Source organism: Castor canadensis, chromosome 4, assembly GCF_047511655.1.
Source record: "Castor canadensis chromosome 4, mCasCan1.hap1v2, whole genome shotgun sequence".
NCBI classification, from domain to species: Eukaryota; Metazoa; Chordata; class Mammalia; order Rodentia; family Castoridae; genus Castor; species Castor canadensis.
In genome coordinates, this window is record NC_133389.1 from 140,959,526 (window position 1) to 140,978,416 (window position 18,891).

At 37.4% G+C, this 18,891-nt stretch overlaps 1 protein-coding gene across 1 annotated transcript in view; it reads left to right on the forward strand.

The window, feature by feature from the left end:
- Positions 1-2,782: 2,782 nt before the first annotated feature.
- Positions 2,783-18,891, forward strand: part of Ankar (ankyrin and armadillo repeat containing) — a 62,778-nt gene continuing 46,669 nt past the window's right edge. The window contains exons 1-5 of the mRNA XM_074071269.1: positions 2,783-3,994; positions 5,797-6,432; positions 12,606-13,043; positions 14,631-14,794; positions 15,588-15,691. Coding sequence (XP_073927370.1) covers positions 5,832-6,432; positions 12,606-13,043; positions 14,631-14,794; positions 15,588-15,691 — 1,307 coding nt within the window. The 5' untranslated portion in view covers positions 2,783-3,994; positions 5,797-5,831. The remainder of the gene's footprint in view (positions 3,995-5,796; positions 6,433-12,605; positions 13,044-14,630; positions 14,795-15,587; positions 15,692-18,891) is intronic.

Genomic DNA, 18,891 nt, shown 5'->3' on the forward strand with positions numbered 1-18,891 from the left:
CAAACATGAGGCCACTTGTAGTGGGATTTCCTAGATAGCCTTGGGATGAAAGACCAAGTATTAGGAAGATTAGAACTTTCAGCCCCACCCACCAACTTCTAGGAAGCTGAAGCTGAATGGAGTGGGCTGAAGAGTAAGCTCAATTAAGCCTTGTAAAAACTCTTGAAAAAAATTGGATGAGTTTCCAGTTTGTTGCCTGCATGGAGATACCTGGAAGATGGCATGCCCTTAGAGGGCATAGAAGCTGTCTTGTGCTCTCACATCCTCAAATACCTTCCCCTGTGCATCCTTTTCCCTTTGTGGATCCTGAGTTGTATCCTTCAGAATAAGCCAGCAAGTAAATTACCCTGAGTTTGGTAAGCTGTTCTAGCAAATCACCAAAACTGAGGAGGGGGTTGTGGAAACCCCATTTATAGCTGATGTGTCAGAGACCCAACTTGGAATTGCCATCTGAAGTAGGGGCAGTCTTGTAGAACTGAGTCCTTAACTTGTGGGATCTGCCCTAACTCCAGGTAGATGGAGTAAGTTATAACTGAATAAAATTGTACAATACCCAAGTGATGTTCAGAGTGGTGGAGAGTTGATTGGTGGGGTGTGGATAAAATCCACACATCTGGCATCAGAGATATAGGAGATTGTAGAGAAACAGGTTTTCTCAGACCAACTCTTGTACCTACATCAGAAACTGAGTTTACTATGTTATCAGGTACCTTGGTTTGACAGAATGAAAGAACTAAGATTTGGAAATGCTAAACAGCTTGCTTGAGGTTCCTACTCCCGAGTAATACTTATATCTCATAAAATAACCCATTTTCCTACCTTTCTTAAGTAAGAAAAAAGTTAACATTTAGTTTTTTGGTTTTGGGGTTTTTTTTTTTTTTTTTATGGTACTGCGGTTTGAACTCAGGCAAGCACTCTACCACTTGAGCCACACCTCCAGCCCTACTTCAGGAACTTTTAAGAACTGTTTTCTACATTGTCCTGTCGCACAAACCTCCAAGAACGGGACTCTGTCCATTCTTAGCTCAAGACCTGGGCTTTCCACAGAGATCAAAGTTATCAGGCCAAGAACTGCCTCTTTCTAACACCAGAGCATTTAGATGATGTGTGCACATATCCCAATTTACCCATTCTTTCTGGCCATTACAGAGGAAAGAGTCCCCACATTGAAAGACTGTTCTCTGTATCATTACCTATTATGTTTCAGATATTAAATGTCTCCCAAAGGCTCATCTGTTGAAGGTCTGGTCCCTAGTTGATGTGGTTGGAACTCTTTGAAGGTGGTAGCTAGTGGAAGGAAGTTAGGTCACTTCGGAAATGCCATGAAGGGGATAATGGGACCTCAGCTTCTTCCTCTTTTCCTCCTACATGACCACCATGAGTTGAACAGATTTCCTCTCCACACATTCCCCACCATGATGTACTGCTGTGCCACAAGCCTAAAGGCAATAGGGCCAAGTCATTCAACTGAAAGCCCTGAAACCCTCAGCCTAAGTCAATCTTGTCCTTTTCAGTTATCTCATATTTTGTCACGGCAACAGAAAGCTATTATACCACCCATTTTGCCTTTCACGAGCTTTATACTCCTCTGTTCAGTATCTTGAGCTTCTTCCTCTGACAGATCCCATCTTTATTTTTTTGGTGGGATTGAGGGTTTGAACTCAGGCCTTCGTACTTGCAAAGTAGATGCTTTACCACTTGAACCACACCTCCAATCCATTTTTGCTCTGGTTATGTTGGAGATGGGGTCTCTTGAACTATTTCCCTGGGCTGGCCTCCAACGACCATCCACCTGGTCCCATGCTAGGATTACAGGCATGAGCCACCAGTGTCTGGCTATCCCATCATTATTTTAATGTAGTATATGCCAATTTAAAATCAATATCACTGGTACTGCATCTTCTACTTCACATCTCTCAACTCCATACTCACTGTCTTACATTTTTAGTCTATTCACTCCAACCTGACATCCAGCACATAACTATTAACCACCATACTAACCATCACTATTTGAGATCTATCATCAGTTAGGGCTGATACTTTGGATCTGGCTACATTTTCTTTTAATCTTAATAGAAAAAAAAATTGTTTAAGGTTAAAGTGAAAGGCTTTCACATGTCCCGAATCCTGAATTTATTCCCTGGTAAATGAAATGTTCATGCCAGTTTTAGATATTGCCGGCATAGATTTCATCCCTCTATCTGATGGCAGATAACTGCAAGTGTTTATGTGGTTCTGAGTACTAAATTGGCATTCTTATGTCAGGAATGAGGCTTGTCCCACAGCCTAGAGTTGAATATAATTGTAACAACTATAGTTCAGTACTACAAACAGCTGTCACTATGTACTGCATTGTGGTATTACTATTCTATGTTTATATGTATTATGTTATATATAGTAAGTTAATCAGCTGAACTTTAATATAAGGAATTTCCAGGTCATCTGCTCTAGCAGGTTACTCGTGTGTGTGTGTGTGTGTGTGTGTGTGTGTGTGTGTGTATGAAGATCTGGTTATTTACAACCTTCTTGCTACTTACTCCCATGAGCTTAGGGATGAAGTTTCTATGTTAATCTTTAAACAAAGGAACAACTCTTTCTCAAGCCTAGAGACACAGAACAAACCATTTGGCTACCTGAATAAAAAACCTTTAATAAGAATTTACATGTATGATTCAGAGTTCATAAGTGCAAACATGCACATCTCTTAAAAGAAGTGATGTTTTGACATCCCTTGCTGTGGAATAACTATCATAAATTTATTAACATTTCCATAATAGATAAAATGACATGGTAAGAGAAACTGCCCTCAAGCAGTCACCAAGGACCTTCATGCTGCTAAATTCAGTTTTAATTTCTTGTCTCCTCTGACGTGGAAGCAGCATCCAATGAAGTTGGCCATTCCCTTTCTTGAAGCAGTTCTGATCTCCCCTTCTGTGACCAGTTTGAGTTTCCCTCTTGCCTCCCTGGCTATTCTTTCATTGTCTTCCTTGATGAGTATGCCCACTCCCCCTGATCTTTAAATGTTAAATTGCACAGGTCTCCATTCTGGGTTCTCAACTGCATGCCTTCCTCTGGTGATTCAACCACTGTCCTAGCTTCAGCATTGTAAGGCAGCCCATATTTATACATCTCATTCCAGCTGCCAGTCTTAGCCCACACCTGAATATCTCTGTTTGTTTCTCTCCAAGTACTTCAAGGTGAATTGTGTCTACAACTGAACTCAGAATCATTCTGACACCCTGTAGCTCCTGACAAGAAGTTTAAGGGTCACCTTAACACTGGCTTCTTCTTGAAGACCTTCCCATTTAATCTGTTCCCTATAGGCTGCCCCATTATATCTGAAATCCATCCACAACACCCCTACCTGTCTCCACACCACCGCCCTAACGTGAGCCTGGCCTTCACTGCGACTACCTTAGCCCGGTCTTTTAGGATAAGTTCAAAAATCGTGATCTGTCCCTCATTTACCCCACCACAGCCTCATTTTGTGCCCACATCTCTTGTTTCCTGTGGAGTGTTTTGTTCAACTTTTCTCTGGCTTCAATCCTTCCTAACATGCTGTTCCTCAAAAGCTACTCCTCCATTTGTTTGCTTGGCCAGACTCAGTTTAAAAGTCACTGCCTGGGGCTGTATTTTTGAATCCCTGATCTAGGTTGAACTTTCTTTCTGGTTCTGTCTTTCCATCTTACATTTATCACATTGGCAAATATTCCTGTATGGTTATCTGTTTAACCACGAGTTCCTTAGGGTTTTTGTTTTTTCCTTGTTTTCTAGGGTCTCCAGCCTCTAGCACAGTGCTTGGCTCATAATTGGTGTTCCATATATGTTTATTGAATGAATGAATGATGGTGAAGATGGCATTCCAACTTAGAATTCTCTGCTGTCATTCTTTTTTGTGTTTGTTTTAACAGAAACTAATAGCCTAGCTCGGTGTCCTCAGCTTGAAGCTGGACTGAGTCCTAGAGAGAGGTTTTTGGGAGCCATCTGAGCAGTGGTGAGTTACCCAGAGGCCACTGAGGGCAGTGGGGTGGGATGTATAGGAGTCCCCCGCACCCCAGCCCTCCTGCAGGGCCTTCCTGAGTCGCCACCAGCCCCAAGGCCCAAAGGAGAACCAGGGACTCAACCCGTACTCCGGGGGGGTGGGCAACCAGCCACGGGGTGTGGAGCTGGCCTCCCAGCCTGGTCCCAGGAAAGACCTCTCGGATTCTTCCCCAACTAATTCTGCAGAGATTCAGGCCCAGAAAGAAGCCATTCCAGGAAAAGTTCATCCAGGGCTCCCGGGGCCATTGAGGATGCAACTTCCTTCTCCCAGACAAGAAAGCAATCATTTCAAAGTAGGCCTTTCGTCTTCCTTGTCCTGTTCGTATCTGTGCAGACAGAAGCTAGTGGGGTTCTGATTCTGAAAGGCATGAAACCTCAGCCCTGTCCTGAAATCTTAGTCTCCACAAATGTGTCTAAAAAAGGGGGAGAACAATTCCTGAGATGGATTCTCTAAGTACCCAAGGCCCAAATTAGCAGCATCTGCATTACCTTTGACTTTATGGATATGCAAATTCTCTGGCCCCAACCCAGTTGACTGAATCAGAAGTAATGTGTGTTTTTACAAGGCCCAGATGATTTTTGATACAGACTACATTTTGAGAACCACTGTATATTTGAGGCCAATTAAATAAGTTAAAACAGTATGTATAAAGAGCCTGGATCATAGTAGATGATCAAACAGTAGTTATAGTTATTATTCTGGAAACAGTCATTTAGTTCCACAGAAACTGAAGTTGGAAATACAGCTAAGTAGTAGAGTGCTTGCCTACCATACATGAGGCCCTAGGTTGGTATGCCAGCAAGGGGAGAGAGGAAGAACAAGGAAAATAAAAAGAAAACCCCAATCCCACAAACAAAACAAAAACAACAAAAAAAGAAAACAAAGAAACTGAAAGTATACATTTCTCATCTTTCATTTACCTTTTAGCAAGTTCTTGTTTTCTTAACTTAAAAAAGTGAAGACATTCCAGGAACTGGTGTCTCACACTTGTAATCCTAACTACTTGGGAGACTGAGATGGGAGGATCGAGGTTTGAGGCTAGCCTGGGCAAATAGTTTGTGAGACCCCCATCTCCAAAATAATCAGAGCAAAATGGACTGGAGGTGTGGCTCAAACAGTAGGGTGTCTGCTTTGCAAGAGAAAAGCCCTGAGTTCAACCCCTGATCTAACCCAAAAAATAATCCAAAACAAACAAACAAACAAACAAACAAAAAACCCCTGAAGATACATGCAAAACAGAACAAAAAATCCTACAACAAAAGGAATAGGCATATGGCAGTACTTCCCATATATAGAGTTAACTTTTTTTGATACACAGTCATGGATCACTTAACAATGGGTACACAGTCTGAGAAGTGTGTCAGACTATTTCACTGTTGTGCAAGCATCATAAGGTGTACTTACACAAATTAAAATGTCTACCATATCACTAGACAATATAATCTTATGGGGCCACCATTATATGTGTGGTCTGTTTTTGACAGAAATATTGTTATGCAACGTATGACTATTCTCATTATCTTTTGACTCTTTGAGAAGCAAACATGATTAAAATTAAAGGCTTTACAAATTTAGTTATTTTAATTCAAATTTCAGTTTTCTTATGCTGCAATAAATCTAAGATTGAAAAAAGGTAAGGTTGACCATGAAAATATTAACCTTAGAAAGATGAAAGACACAAATCTATTTCTAGAGAAATCCAGCTTCATTACCATGGTAAATTAATCATTTGTCTTCTCTGGGGTTTTTTGCAGAAACTTCAAAAAGGACATACTAGATTCAGTTAGAAATGTTAAGATTGCCCAAAAAAGGAATACCTAGATTTGATCAAGTTCAAGATGAAGAAACCTACCTGGAAAATTTAGCAATACAGAGAAATGCTTCTGCTTTTTTTGAAAAATATGATCGGAGTGAAGTGCAAGAATTACTAACTACAGCAGTAGTTAGCTGGTTATCTTCCAAGGAAGACATTCGCTCTCAGCCAGACATTCCATGTGGACTTATGAGTCAAATGAATAATGTAGGCTTCTCCACTGCGATTCTACTGACTCCTGTAGACCCTTCTGCCCTCTTAGATTACAGAGAAGTCCATCAGATCATCAGGGAATTGGCTGTCGGAATTTATTGCTTAAACCAAATCCCTTCAATTAGTTTAGAAGCTAATTATGATCAGAGCTCTTCCTGCCAACTACCTCCAGCTTATTACGATACCAGAATTGGGCAAATTCTAATCAACATTGACTACATGTTGAAAGCACTATGGCATGGAATATACATGCCCAAAGAGAAACGAGCCAGATTCTCTGAACTCTGGCGCACCATCATGGACATCGATCCAGATGGGAAGCCTCAAACAAGTAAAGATATTTTTGCAGAGTTTAGTTCAGCAGGTAAGAGAACTTAACATTTCTTAATTTTTTATTATAAGTAATTTTTAAATTTAAAAGTAATTTACCTTTGATTCAGTTTACATATATAATCATCAATTTTTTATATAAATTTCTAAATATAGCCATCATTTCTAAAAGACTTTTTTAACTCCAAGGAATCTTTTTAATAAAACTTATTTAAAATACCACCAAAATTTTTATTTTTTTATTTTTTGTTTTTTTTTTATTTATTTTTTTTTTTTTGGCGTACATGTCTTCTTTTTTTTTTCTTTTTTTCATTTTTCTTTTATTATTCATATGTGCATACAAGGCTTGGTTTATTTCTCCCCCCTGCCCCCACCCCCTCCCTTACCACCCACTCCACCCCCTCCCACTCCCCCCCTCAATACCCAGCAGAAACTATTTTGCCCTTATCTCTAATTTTGTTGTAGAGAGAGTATAAGCAATAATAGGAAGGAACAAGGGGTTTTGCTGGTTGAGATAAGGATAGCTATACAGGGCATTGACTCACATTGATTTCCTGTGCGTGGGTGTTACCTTCTAGGTTAATTCTTTTTAATCTAACCTTTTCTCTAGTTCCTGGTCCCCTTTTCCTATTGGCCTCAGTTGCTTTAAGGTATCTGCTTTAGTTTCTCTGCATTAAGGGCAACAAATGCTAGCTAGTTTTTTAGGTGTCTTACCTATCCTCACCCCTCCCTTGTGTGCTCTCGCTTTTATCATGTGCTCATAGTCCAATCCCCTTGTTGTGTTTGCCCTTGATCTAATGTCCACATATGAGGGAGAACATACGATTTTTGGTCTTTTGAGCCAGGCTAACCTCACTCAGAATGATGTTCTCCAATTCCATCCATTTACCAGCGAATGATAACATTTCGTTCTTCTTCATGGCTGCATAAAATTCCATTATGTATAGATACCACATTTTCTTAATCCATTCGTCAGTGCTGGGGCATCTTGGCTGTTTCCATAACTTGGCTATTGTGAATAGTGCCGCAATAAACATGGATGTGCAGGTGCCTCTGGAGTAACAGTCTTTTGGGTATATCCCCAAGAGTGGTATTGCTGGATCAAATGGTAGATCGATGTCCAGCTTTTTAAGTAGCCTCCAAATTTTTTTCCAGAGTGGTTGTACTAGTCTACATTCCCACCAACAGTGTAAGAGGGTTCCTTTTTCCCCGCATCCTCGCCAACACCTGTTGTTGGTGGTGTTGCTGATAATGGCTATTCTAACAGGGGTGAGGTGGAATCTTAGTGTGGTTTTAATTTGCATTTCCTTTATTGCTAGAGATGGTGAGCATTTTTTCATGTGTTTTCTGGCCATTTGAATTTCTTCTTTTGAGAAAGTTCTGTTTAGTTCACCTGCCCATTTCTTTATTGGTTCATTAGTTTTGGGAGAATTTAGTTTTTTAAGTTCCCTGTATATTCTGGTTATCAGTCCTTTGTCTGATGTATAGTTGGCAAATATTTTCTCCCACTCTGTGGGTGTTCTCTTCAGTTTAGAGACCATTTCTTTTGATGAACAGAAGCTTTTTAGTTTTATGAGGTCCCATTTATCTATGCTATCTCTTAGTTGCTGTGCTGCTGGGGTTTCATTGAGAAAGTTCTTACCTATACCTACTAACTCCAGAGTATTTCCTACTCTTTCTTGTATCAACTTAAGAGTTTGGGGTCTGATATTAAGATCCTTGATCCATTTTGAGTTAATCTTGGTATAGGGTGATATACATGGATCTAGTTTCAGTTTTTTGCAGACTGCTAACCAGTTTTCCCAGCAGTTTTTGTTGAAGAGGCTGCTATTTCTCCATCGTATATTTTTAGCTCCTTTGTCAAAGATAAGTTGCTTATAGTTGTGTGGCTTCATATCTGGATCCTCTATTCTGTTCCACTGGTCTTCATGTCTGTTTTTGTGCCAGTACCATGCTGTTTTTATTATTATTGCTTTGTAATATAGTTTGAAGTCAGGTATTGTGATACCTCCTGCATTGTTCTTTTGACTGAGTATTGCCTTGGCTATTCGTGGCCTCTTGTGTTTCCATATAAATTTAACAGTAGATTTTTCAATCTCTTTGATGAATGTCATTGGAATTTTGATGGGAATTGCATTAAACATGTAGATTACTTTGGGGAGTATCGACATTTTTACTATGTTGATTCTACCAATCCATGAGCATGGGAGATCTCTCCACTTTCTATAGTCTTCCTCAATCTCTTTCTTCAGAAGTGTATAGTTTTCCTTGTAGAGGTCTTTCACATCTTTTGTTAGGTTTACACCTAGGTATTTGATTTTTTTGGAGGCTATTGTAAATGGAATTGTTTTCATACATTCTTTTTCCGTTTGCTCATTGTTAGTGTATAGAAATGCTAATGATTTTTCTATGTTGATTTTATATCCTGCTACCTTGCTATAGCTATTGATGATGTCTAGAAGCTTCTGAGTAGAGTTTTTTGGGTCTTTAAGGTATAGGATCATGTCGTCTGCAAATAGGGATATTTTGACAGTTTCTTTACCTATTTGTATTCCTTTTATTCCTTCTTCTTGCCTAATTGCTCTGGCTAGGAATTCCAGTACTATGTTGAATAGGAGTGGAGATAGTGGGCATCCTTGTCTGGTTCCTGATTTTAGAGGGAATGGTTTTAATTTTTCTCCGTTAAGTATAATGCTGGCTGTAGGTTTGTCATATATAGCTTTTATAATGTTGAGGAGCAAAATTTTTATTTTAAGTCAAGCATCTTGCGTCTTTTATGTTAATCTCAATTTATGCAGAACAGATCAGATTCTGAACTGATAGTTTTCAGTTTATACTTTTTATCTTATATAGAAGCAGTAGGAAAATCAGTAATAGACCCAAGGAAAGAGTAGAATTGGAGGGCATGATTAAGCCTCCAAACTTGGAAATGATTGCCACACTGAGCAACTGGTTAACTTTCCATGTAACAGTTTTTATAAACTTCAAAAAATAGTTGATATAAGAATCCAAGTTAAAAATGAACATGCTTTAGCAATCTAGTACTTGGTATTTTAATTTAATTAGATTTCATGAGTAGTTTTTCTTAGTTCACCTAATTTTGAAATTGCTCCCTCATCAAGGTTATACTTTTCCATAGCTTGACTATAAACAATACATACCACTAAAGCCTGGTGCAGCCACTTCAGTTTATATAAATTTTTATCAAAGCCTCAAAAATTTTTTCCCATGCTACCTTTGCAGCAGGCCAAGTAGAGAATGAGGAGGGAAATAGGACGTGTGTGCCCTAGACACGGCTTCTGACTGCTTTCATTAATCAAATATAACCATAACACTCTAAATTGATTTCTAGAGTTTGGGGCATAAGCTTAAAAAATAAATCTCAATTTTTTGTATCTATATTAAATTTCATTTGACTGGAGGAGAGAGTATAGCAATAGATTTTATGATATCTGAAAGTAAAAAGAACGACAGCCCATTCTTCAGGCATAAAATGTCACTCAGATGGTTCCTTTCTTGTCCATTCTGGAAAAAAAAAATCTATTGATTTGTGTGACGCATATAAATTAGCTATACATTATGTGTTTGATATTCAAAAGTATATTTTAATCTTTATTCAGTTCAGTTTTAAACATAACCTTATTTGGTTTTTGTACAAACTTACTGTGGCAGGAAGAGATTAATGTTCTGTCCTACTCAGCCAGGTTTTTCTTGGCTAAATAGAGCTGATAAATGAAACTTTTAATGGAAATCCAGTGGAAATAAGCTACTTTTATCTGATTTGGACAAATACAATTACTGGAAAAAGAAGCCCTTTAGTTTATCCATACAGATATGGTTACTAGAGAAATACCTTGAAAAGCAAATTAGTTGTTTCTTAACTTCTTAATAAGACATGGAATAATTGTATCATTACAACATTTAATACAATTAGTATTGTAAGCTAAGGAGTTACTTATTTCCTTTTTTTTGATTTCTGACATTGGTAGCAAAATTAAATATTATATATACACACATTTATAAAGCACTCTCATTTGATTTATTTATTTAAAAATATTTGTTGGAATTTTATTTCTTTTTAAGACTCAAAAATAAGTCCAACAGTCAAAACAAATAAAGCATAAACCTGACTATAAGCTCCATGAAAACAGGACACTTACTTGCCTTGTTTATCCCTATAAATTTAGTGCTTAAAATAGTACTTGACACATAACAGTGTCAACGTATATATAACAGTGTCAAGTTGCATTAATAATAAGTTGCATTAAATGAACTGAGCTAAATCAATGAATAATGATATGCATAAGAAGCATTGCACATGTTTAGAGGATTTCTGCTGTTACCAATGGATCAAGTTGGGGATTAAATCTAGCATGAGTGACCCAGAAGGATTTAATAATTGTTAAGTCAGGAAGCAGTGCCTCAGAAAGAATACCAAAGGCACTTTTATATTAGAGAGTACCACAACAAATGCGGGCCAACTAAACTTTCCTGTAGATCATACTCAAAGTTTTGAACATCCCCAAGTATCCAGTCAGGATGATGTTTAGGTACAAGCACTATAATTACATCCTGTAGCATAAACACCATTGAGCGCTTCTGAATCTCAGTTGGGACTTGAAACACAGAGGTGTTCATTTGCTTTCTATGCTATTAACTGTACCTGTGTCTATGCCTGTACTCCTGTGAAGTTCTAATGCCTTAAGAGTAAGATTTGTTTGATGACAGTTAAGCACCCTAACTCACCAGCTGGCTCGCTTTCCAGATGTGTTGTTTCAGGCTCTGTAGTCTTAATGTACCTGCAAGTGGTTTAGACTTGTGGATATAGTACTTTCCTGTCTTAAAGACAGCTTCGATAGCCAATAGCTCTCCTTGCCATGCAGGTTAGACAACTTTTGTTGAGAGCAGGTACTAATAATGGTGGTTCTAAGGCAGAAATTCTTCCTTGTCTGGGAGAATTACTAAGTAAATGTTGGTGGACGAGGCACTAATGCCATCTGGGTAGATGCCACATACCTGGGCAAAGAGGGAGGGGAGGGACTGTTTTATCTGGGGGAGACAATTTAGGGGTCTGTTTGCACCTTAATTATACTTTGAACCAATCCTTTAAAAAATTGTCATTAGTCTTTTATTTTGGGTTTTGTTTTTTGAGACAGGTCTCCCTACATAGCCCAGGGTTGCCTCTGCCTCTTGAGTGCTGGGTTATAGGCATGCCCCACATCCTAGTTACTCATCTCATACTTGTCCTTCCTGGGCGCCACACGATGCTACCAATTTCTAAACCTCTTTGTGGTTCTGTGGTAGCTGATTTGCTGAGTGCTGGTTCCCACCCACTGCAAGCTGCAATGCTGTAGTTGTCTTATAATTAGATTTTTAGTTATCAGAACCTTTTAATTTTTCAGTAATTTCCTTATAATTTATCTCACTAACTCTTCTGAAAAAGGAAAATGAGATACAGTGTTATTTAGAAGCCCAAGAGTATTCTGGCTTTTTCTAAGAGAGAAACAATTGATGTAGCATTTACGCTTTAGAGCACACACAAACTCCACATTTTCAACGTCATATTTTATGACTCAGAGAAATTTTCTCAAGCTAAAATTTTTTTCAAGCTTACATTAAAGGAAAGATTGTACATGTAAAAACTTTCAAAAAGAAAATTTGACAAGAAAGTCCCTAAGTTCATTATAAAAAAGGAGAAATAAATGTACCATAGGAAATTTGTTGTTTTTACGGAGTAAAATCGTGTTTCATCACGATTAGTTTAGCAAGAAGATTTTTTGGTCATTATATGTCTAGCTTCCCTTTTTAGCAAAAAAAAAAAAAAATTATAATATTGGACCTGAAAAAACAAATTATACTTTTAGCCCAAGCAAGAATCTAATTTCTTACTTAAAGAGAGAATTTTCTTTTTGTTCTCCCATTATTTTTCTTGATTAAAGATAAGACATTGGTTATTGTGTTTCCATGGTATGATTTTTCTTTTCTCCAAAGAGAGCAATTATTACAAAAATTAATAAAGGAAATCTATTTTTTTTACCCACAAGTTTCCATCCCTCTTCCATCTGCTTTTCATCTTACACAACTTATTGGCATCTCATTGTTCTTCTAGTAGGATTTCAAAATGAAACCCTGTGTTTAATCTGCTATCTTTATCCAGAAGCCAAGAATGAAGTTTTCACTATCTACAGTTTTTCTTTTACTGTGAAGGTTTAGTTGATATTACAAAGGATCCAGACTTTAGTGGAATTTATGATGAAGACATGAATGAAGATCCAACTTATGATCCTAATAGCCCTGAAGAAAAAGCTGTGTTTATGAAATATGCTGAAAACATTTTGCTAAAGTTGACGTTCAGTACCACGCAAGTTCAACAGTGTGAAAATGTCTTCATATTTGAAACAGCCTACTGGTTAACTAATGCTATAAAGTATACTCAGGATTATCTTGATATTTGTACCTACCAGAGACTGCAGCAAAGATTGTATCTTCAAAAGAAGATTATTCAAAAACACTTTGAGAAAAAAAAAATAATCAGAAGAGGGATTGGCTATCTAAAGTTAATATGTTTTCTGATTCCATTTTTGCTGAGTTTAAAAAGGAAGATGAAGGTTCCATTGTTAAATAGTCTACTTCAGCCCTTTTCAGGTAAAAATATCATCAAGAAACAAATATACTATCTAATTACATAATAAGTATGTAAATTCATTTTTTCTACTATGTGTGTCTAGGTAAGTGACCCTATCTATATCCATTAAAATAAGAAAACAAAAGTTAATGTTTCCAATGAAATTAAAAATCTTTGAGATGTATGTACATAGTGCTTTGTATATATTTATACTAACTATAACAGCTACTGAGACTTAAAGCAAGTTCTAAGTAAATAGAAAATTTGCCACGTTCATGATGGGATAACACTGATTGTATTTCATCTAAATTACTCTATAAATTCAACGCACTTCAATTAAAAAATCCATATCATGTTTTTCCTTAATGTTTACAAATGGAATGGTTTTACAATTCTGAAAAACATATTGAAACCTATTAAAACTAAAGTACACCTGGAGGAGTGGCTCAACCTGTAAGAGCACCTGCCTAGCAAGTATGATGCTCTGAGTTCAAATTCTAATGCCACCAAAAAAGAAAGAAATTAAAACTAAAGTAATTAAATGATTTTTAATTAGTAAATTAATTAAAATTAAAGTGATTAGTTACTAAAGCAATAAATTATTTCAGCACAGTAATAAACAAATAGAGCAATGTAATGGAAATTAACATACAATGTAAGAGCAATGAAATAGGGCTTTGCTTATATAGAATTTGACAGTACTTCACTCAAATTCTTCATGCTACTCAGGTTAGCTCCCAAGTTATATATTTTCGTTGTTGTCCAAGTATGCATGTAATTTATTATAATGAGCTTTATAATAAGACAGTAAATTTTTGGTAGAAATTTTGTAACTCATTTAGTGCAAAACTGTGTCACAAGAATTCAGATGTTAAAGAATATCTGTATCTGTGAAGTATTTAGAAATGGACAGTGCTTGTTCTAGGATGGCGGGAATGTACAAAGTTGAGAGAGCCTTGTGTCAAAAGGACATTAACTATTTGTAAACTATTGGAACTAAATGTTAATAGTTAGTCTAAGAGGTAAGATAAGGATGTTGTACTTGTATGTACCTTACATTGGTGAATTCATCTACTAACAATTCAAAGTATTGAGCAAACCTCATCCTTGCTGGGATTTTAAAAAATTATTTTTAAGAATAGTTGTATGTGTGGTTTCTTCACTTTCCAGACATATGGCCTAGTTATTTTAATCAAATGAAAAATACCCACTATTTCTTTGTAGCGTCTCTTTTTGCTTAGAGTGTCTTTTTTAACCAAAGATTGTCTAAAGCACAGAATTTCAACTCTTTTCTGATAATTGGGGGTAAGATATTAGTCTTGAGTTCACTCATAGAAATTAATAAATGGAATAATGCTTTGAATATGCTTTTGAAATGTCTGTTGAAAAAATACAGAAATGCTCAAAATGTATGATAGAAATATATTTAGGTATGTTTTAATGTTCAAATATATATTCAGTAAGAGCATAACTAATTTTATAGACAGAATTAGATTTCAAGTTGAATTTTTCAGTTCGTTTACATGAATGAGAATTTAGATTCTTCAAAATATGATTGTGTATGTGCTGTCCACTTTCTAAATAAAAATTTGTTTTAATTTTTGGAGATGACAAGGTCAAGACAGAGCGAGAACTCCCTCCATTTATTTATGGACGAGACTTTAAATGCCAGAATTTTCACTACAAAGAGAATCAATATTTTCATGTTCATGGAGGAATTGAATTTGATATCAGCACACCTCCAATTGAGAATGCTTTGGAAGATTTTAAGGTTTAAATCATTATCATTCTTGAGATGGTTTGTTTTTCACAACTCTGTTTATCCTGTTTTTCAACCAAAAAGAGCTTCTGTTGGTACAGGCACTATGCGGCTCTTTAGACAATTATTCTCATAACTCACTAGTTTTTCATGCATTATTTTAGCATACACAATTTAAGTGCAATTGTACCTAAGGAACTGTGTTAGATGCCAGGGATGAAATGACAAATAAGCTAGTTACGGCTATCTTCATTATGGTATTTTGCAGATTTCCAATTGACCATATTTGTCCTAGAACAGTTAGCCAAAGAGTGCAATAGAAATCCCTGGACACAGGGCTGGTCATGGTGGTGCTTGCCTGAAATCCCAGTTGAGACAAAGAGATCATGAGTTCAAGGCGAGCCTCAGCAATATAGTGAGATACGTTCCTCCATTTAAAAAAGGAAGGAAGGAAGGAAAGTGGGGGAAGGGAGGAGAGAGAGAAAAAAAGAGAAATCCCTGTATAATCACTATAATCCTTCCATTTTCCTCAAAGATTAGTATTAGAAAAGAGCTTCTCTAGGGTTTGGGAAGAGAAGTCACCTGTGATTTGTATAAACATCACACATTTCAGCTGTCTTTTTTTTTTTTATCTTGTCTGTATTATATATTTTTTCTTCTGGTTTTTCCATCCATTCTGAAAGTAGAGTTTTCTGGAATATTATATTAAAATTTTGATATTTATGTGTATAAAATTTCATATAAAAGAAGTCTTATAACTGTTTAGATTTTTAAAGATATGTTTTAATAACAATTCATGTTTTAGAACAATATAGAAAAAATACGACATTGTGCTACTAATACATTTTCAGACGATTCAGGATACAAAGAATATTACTCAATACCAGTCATGGAATTTCATGGAAAAAGGTAAGGAACCTTAAGTAATTATTCACACTAATCATAACTTGACAAATATTAGTAGAAAACAAGGAAATGCAAAAATTTCAAAATGCAAAAGCTAACTTAAAACCTTAGAATAGAGATCCGAGAACAGTAATGACCTATGATTTACATATTGACTCAAAAAAACTATTAAGTGCTATAGTTATTACTTCACACCCTTTGGTATATTCTGCATAACAATTCTTGGAGCTTGTAACTAGCTCTTGTAATTAACAGAGAAGCTAAATAGAGATGGAGCTGGGGATCTAATTCCATGGAGCAGCTAAAAACAACAAACCCAGCATACACCATTTCATTTCCATAAGGAGTATCACTTAAAATCCTCTTCTGCCAAATGTTATTATGCCTGTCCACTCTTGAAGTGGTATGCTTCTCCCAGTATTTCTAGGGTCTTTTATATGTTGTGTTCTTGGGTTTTCACCTTGGATGCTGAATTTTGGAAATGTGAGGTTTAGAATTCAGAGTAAATACTTAGATTAGAAGTAGAGGTTAAAAGCATATAGGAAGATTTTGTTTGTTTGTTTTGAAGGCATGGAGATAGCTGAGAAGACAGGGCCAAGTCTGGAACTAAAGAATAGAAACTTTAAAGGCAGTAGGGAGAGGTAAGGGAAAGAGAGCAATGGAGACTGAGAGGGAATAATACACACAGAGGAGGGCCCAGAAAGTATGACAGCATGGAAGCCAAACAATTCTTGAATGAGGGTTACCTAGATAGAATACTCAGCCACTAACCTTATAGCATTGACCACTGGGCATTCTATACTTCTCATGGTCATTGTTGGCCTTCCATGCCATCCTTCTGTGGTCATAATTAGCCTACTATGCAGGGTTACACATTCAATCCTGGGAGTCTCACAGTTCTCTAGTCTGAAACTCTCTCAGGGTACAGTGATCTTTATCACCTATTTCTTTCCACTTTCTAGGGTAGGAGAGATCCCTGCACCTTCTGAATGTTTAGTTTGTATTAGATTACACCACTGAATTTCTGGAAGGAAACAGCCCATTTTTCTTTGGTGTTTCTTTGCTTTAACAGTGGTCTAAGAGTATCTCACTGATTATAAAGGTCCCAAAAGTGCTCAGCAGCTGCTTGTTCTCATAACAATTACAGCCAGAGTTAGCTGCCTGGAGCAGTAGATGAAAAGACAGCAGTCGGTGGTACTGAGATTCTCCAGGAGCTGGATTATGTAGAGTTGGTCCAATCAAAGTCAAAGGACATTCTCAATATTTTCCCCAAAGAATACTAGCTTTATGGAGGCATTTTTTTAACTGTTTTATTATTCATATGTGCATACAAGTCTTGGGTCATTTCTCCCCCCTGCCCCCACCCCCTCCCTTACTACCCACTGTGCCCCCTCCCTCTCCCCCTCACCCCCTCAATACCCGGCAGAAACTATTTTGCCCTTATCTCTAATTTTGTTGAAGAGAAAAGCATAATAGGAAGGAACAAGGGTTTTTGCTGGTTGAGATAAGGATAGCTATACAGGGAGTTGACTCACATTAATTTCCTATGCGTGTGTGTTAACTTCTAGGTTAATTCTTTTTGATCTAACCTGGTCCCCTTTTCCTATTGGTCTCAGTTGCTTTTAAGGTATCTGCTTTAGTTTCTCTGCGTTAAGGGCAACAAATGCTAGCTAATTTTTTTGGTGTCTTACCTATCCTCACCCCTCCCTTGTGTGCTCTCACTTTTATCATGTGCTCAAAGTCCAATCCCCTTGTTGTTTTTGCCCTTGATCTAATGTCCGCATATGAGGGAGAACATATGATTTTTGGTCTTTTGGGCCAGGCTAACCTCACTCAGAATGATGTTCTCCAATTCCATCCATTTACCGGCGAATGATAACATTTCGTTCTTCTTCATGGCTGCATAGAATTCCATTGTGTATAGATACCACATTTTCTTAATCCATTCATCAGTGATGGGGCATCTTGGCTGTTTCCATAATTTGGCTATTGTGAATAGCGCTGCAATAAACATGGGTGTGCAGGTGCCTCTGGAGTAACAGTCTTTTGGGTATATCCCCAAGAGTGATATTGCTGGATCAAATGGTAGATCAATGTTTACTTTTTAAGTAGTGGAGGCATTTTTTTTAATTAAGCTATCCATTGTTAGGTTTTTTGATGTCTTATCAGTGTATACAATACCAAGGGAAGGTGAGCTGTTTTCTAAAGTAGGCAAGTCCCCATTTGATGAAGGTAGCACCTTCACAACTCAGGACCTAGGGACATGTCACAAGCCCCACCATCTGGTCTGGTCTGGCACTATTCCTGTGAGGTGTGGATGAAGACAGCCTTTAGTTTACATTGTTGTGGTCTGATTTTCCTTTTGTGGGGAGGAGTGGTAGATAGGAAGAATGACACCTTCAAATAAAAATGAACAGGTTCTCAAATGTAACTCCATCCACACACTGAAGTCTGTTATATTCAGAAAATTAGAGTCAATTGAGATTAAGGAAGAGATAGTTTTAGCCTCTAAACAATTTATAACAGAGTATTTCCCTATATTTTCCTATAACTGACTCATAGGACCTAGTTATCTCTTTCAGCCAGTGGGCAAGGAATTTCCTTCACATAGAGAGATGCTAAGTCTCTTCCCCAGAAATTAGAGCAATGGAACAAATTTCTAAGCCCTCCTAGGAAAACTGATAGTACCCAGCAGCAGAGTGAAGAGCCACAGGTAAAGGCAACCACTGTCAAGAATACCACATTTACAGCAAGAACTCATTGCAGTTAGAGGAGAAGTCTAGGAAACATGAAAAGGCTTCCATGGACAGCATCAGTAGCTGAAGTACTCACTGTGTTAATCTGGGCATGGGGAAAGGTACCTCACTAGGGAAAGTGGAGGAAGGCCACTTTCCTCCGCTTTCTTTGCCTGTGATGATAGCCCCAGGAAACAGAGTAACTCAGTTTCATTACCTGCATTCAGAGTAATAGGGGCCCAGGGCTGTTGCAAGCCCCTCCCCCCATATCCCAGGGATATCGTGGTTGGAGGCTTCTCTAGTCCATTGCTTCAGTGAGTAAGAGCCAAGGAGCCATTACCCAAAGCATCATTCCAGACTCAAGGTAAACTACCCCCGAGAAAGTGAATATTGACATAATTAGATTAAAAGGGTAAATGGACGGGAAGCAAATGGTTAGAAGATAAACCTGGGACTCCTTCCCCCAGA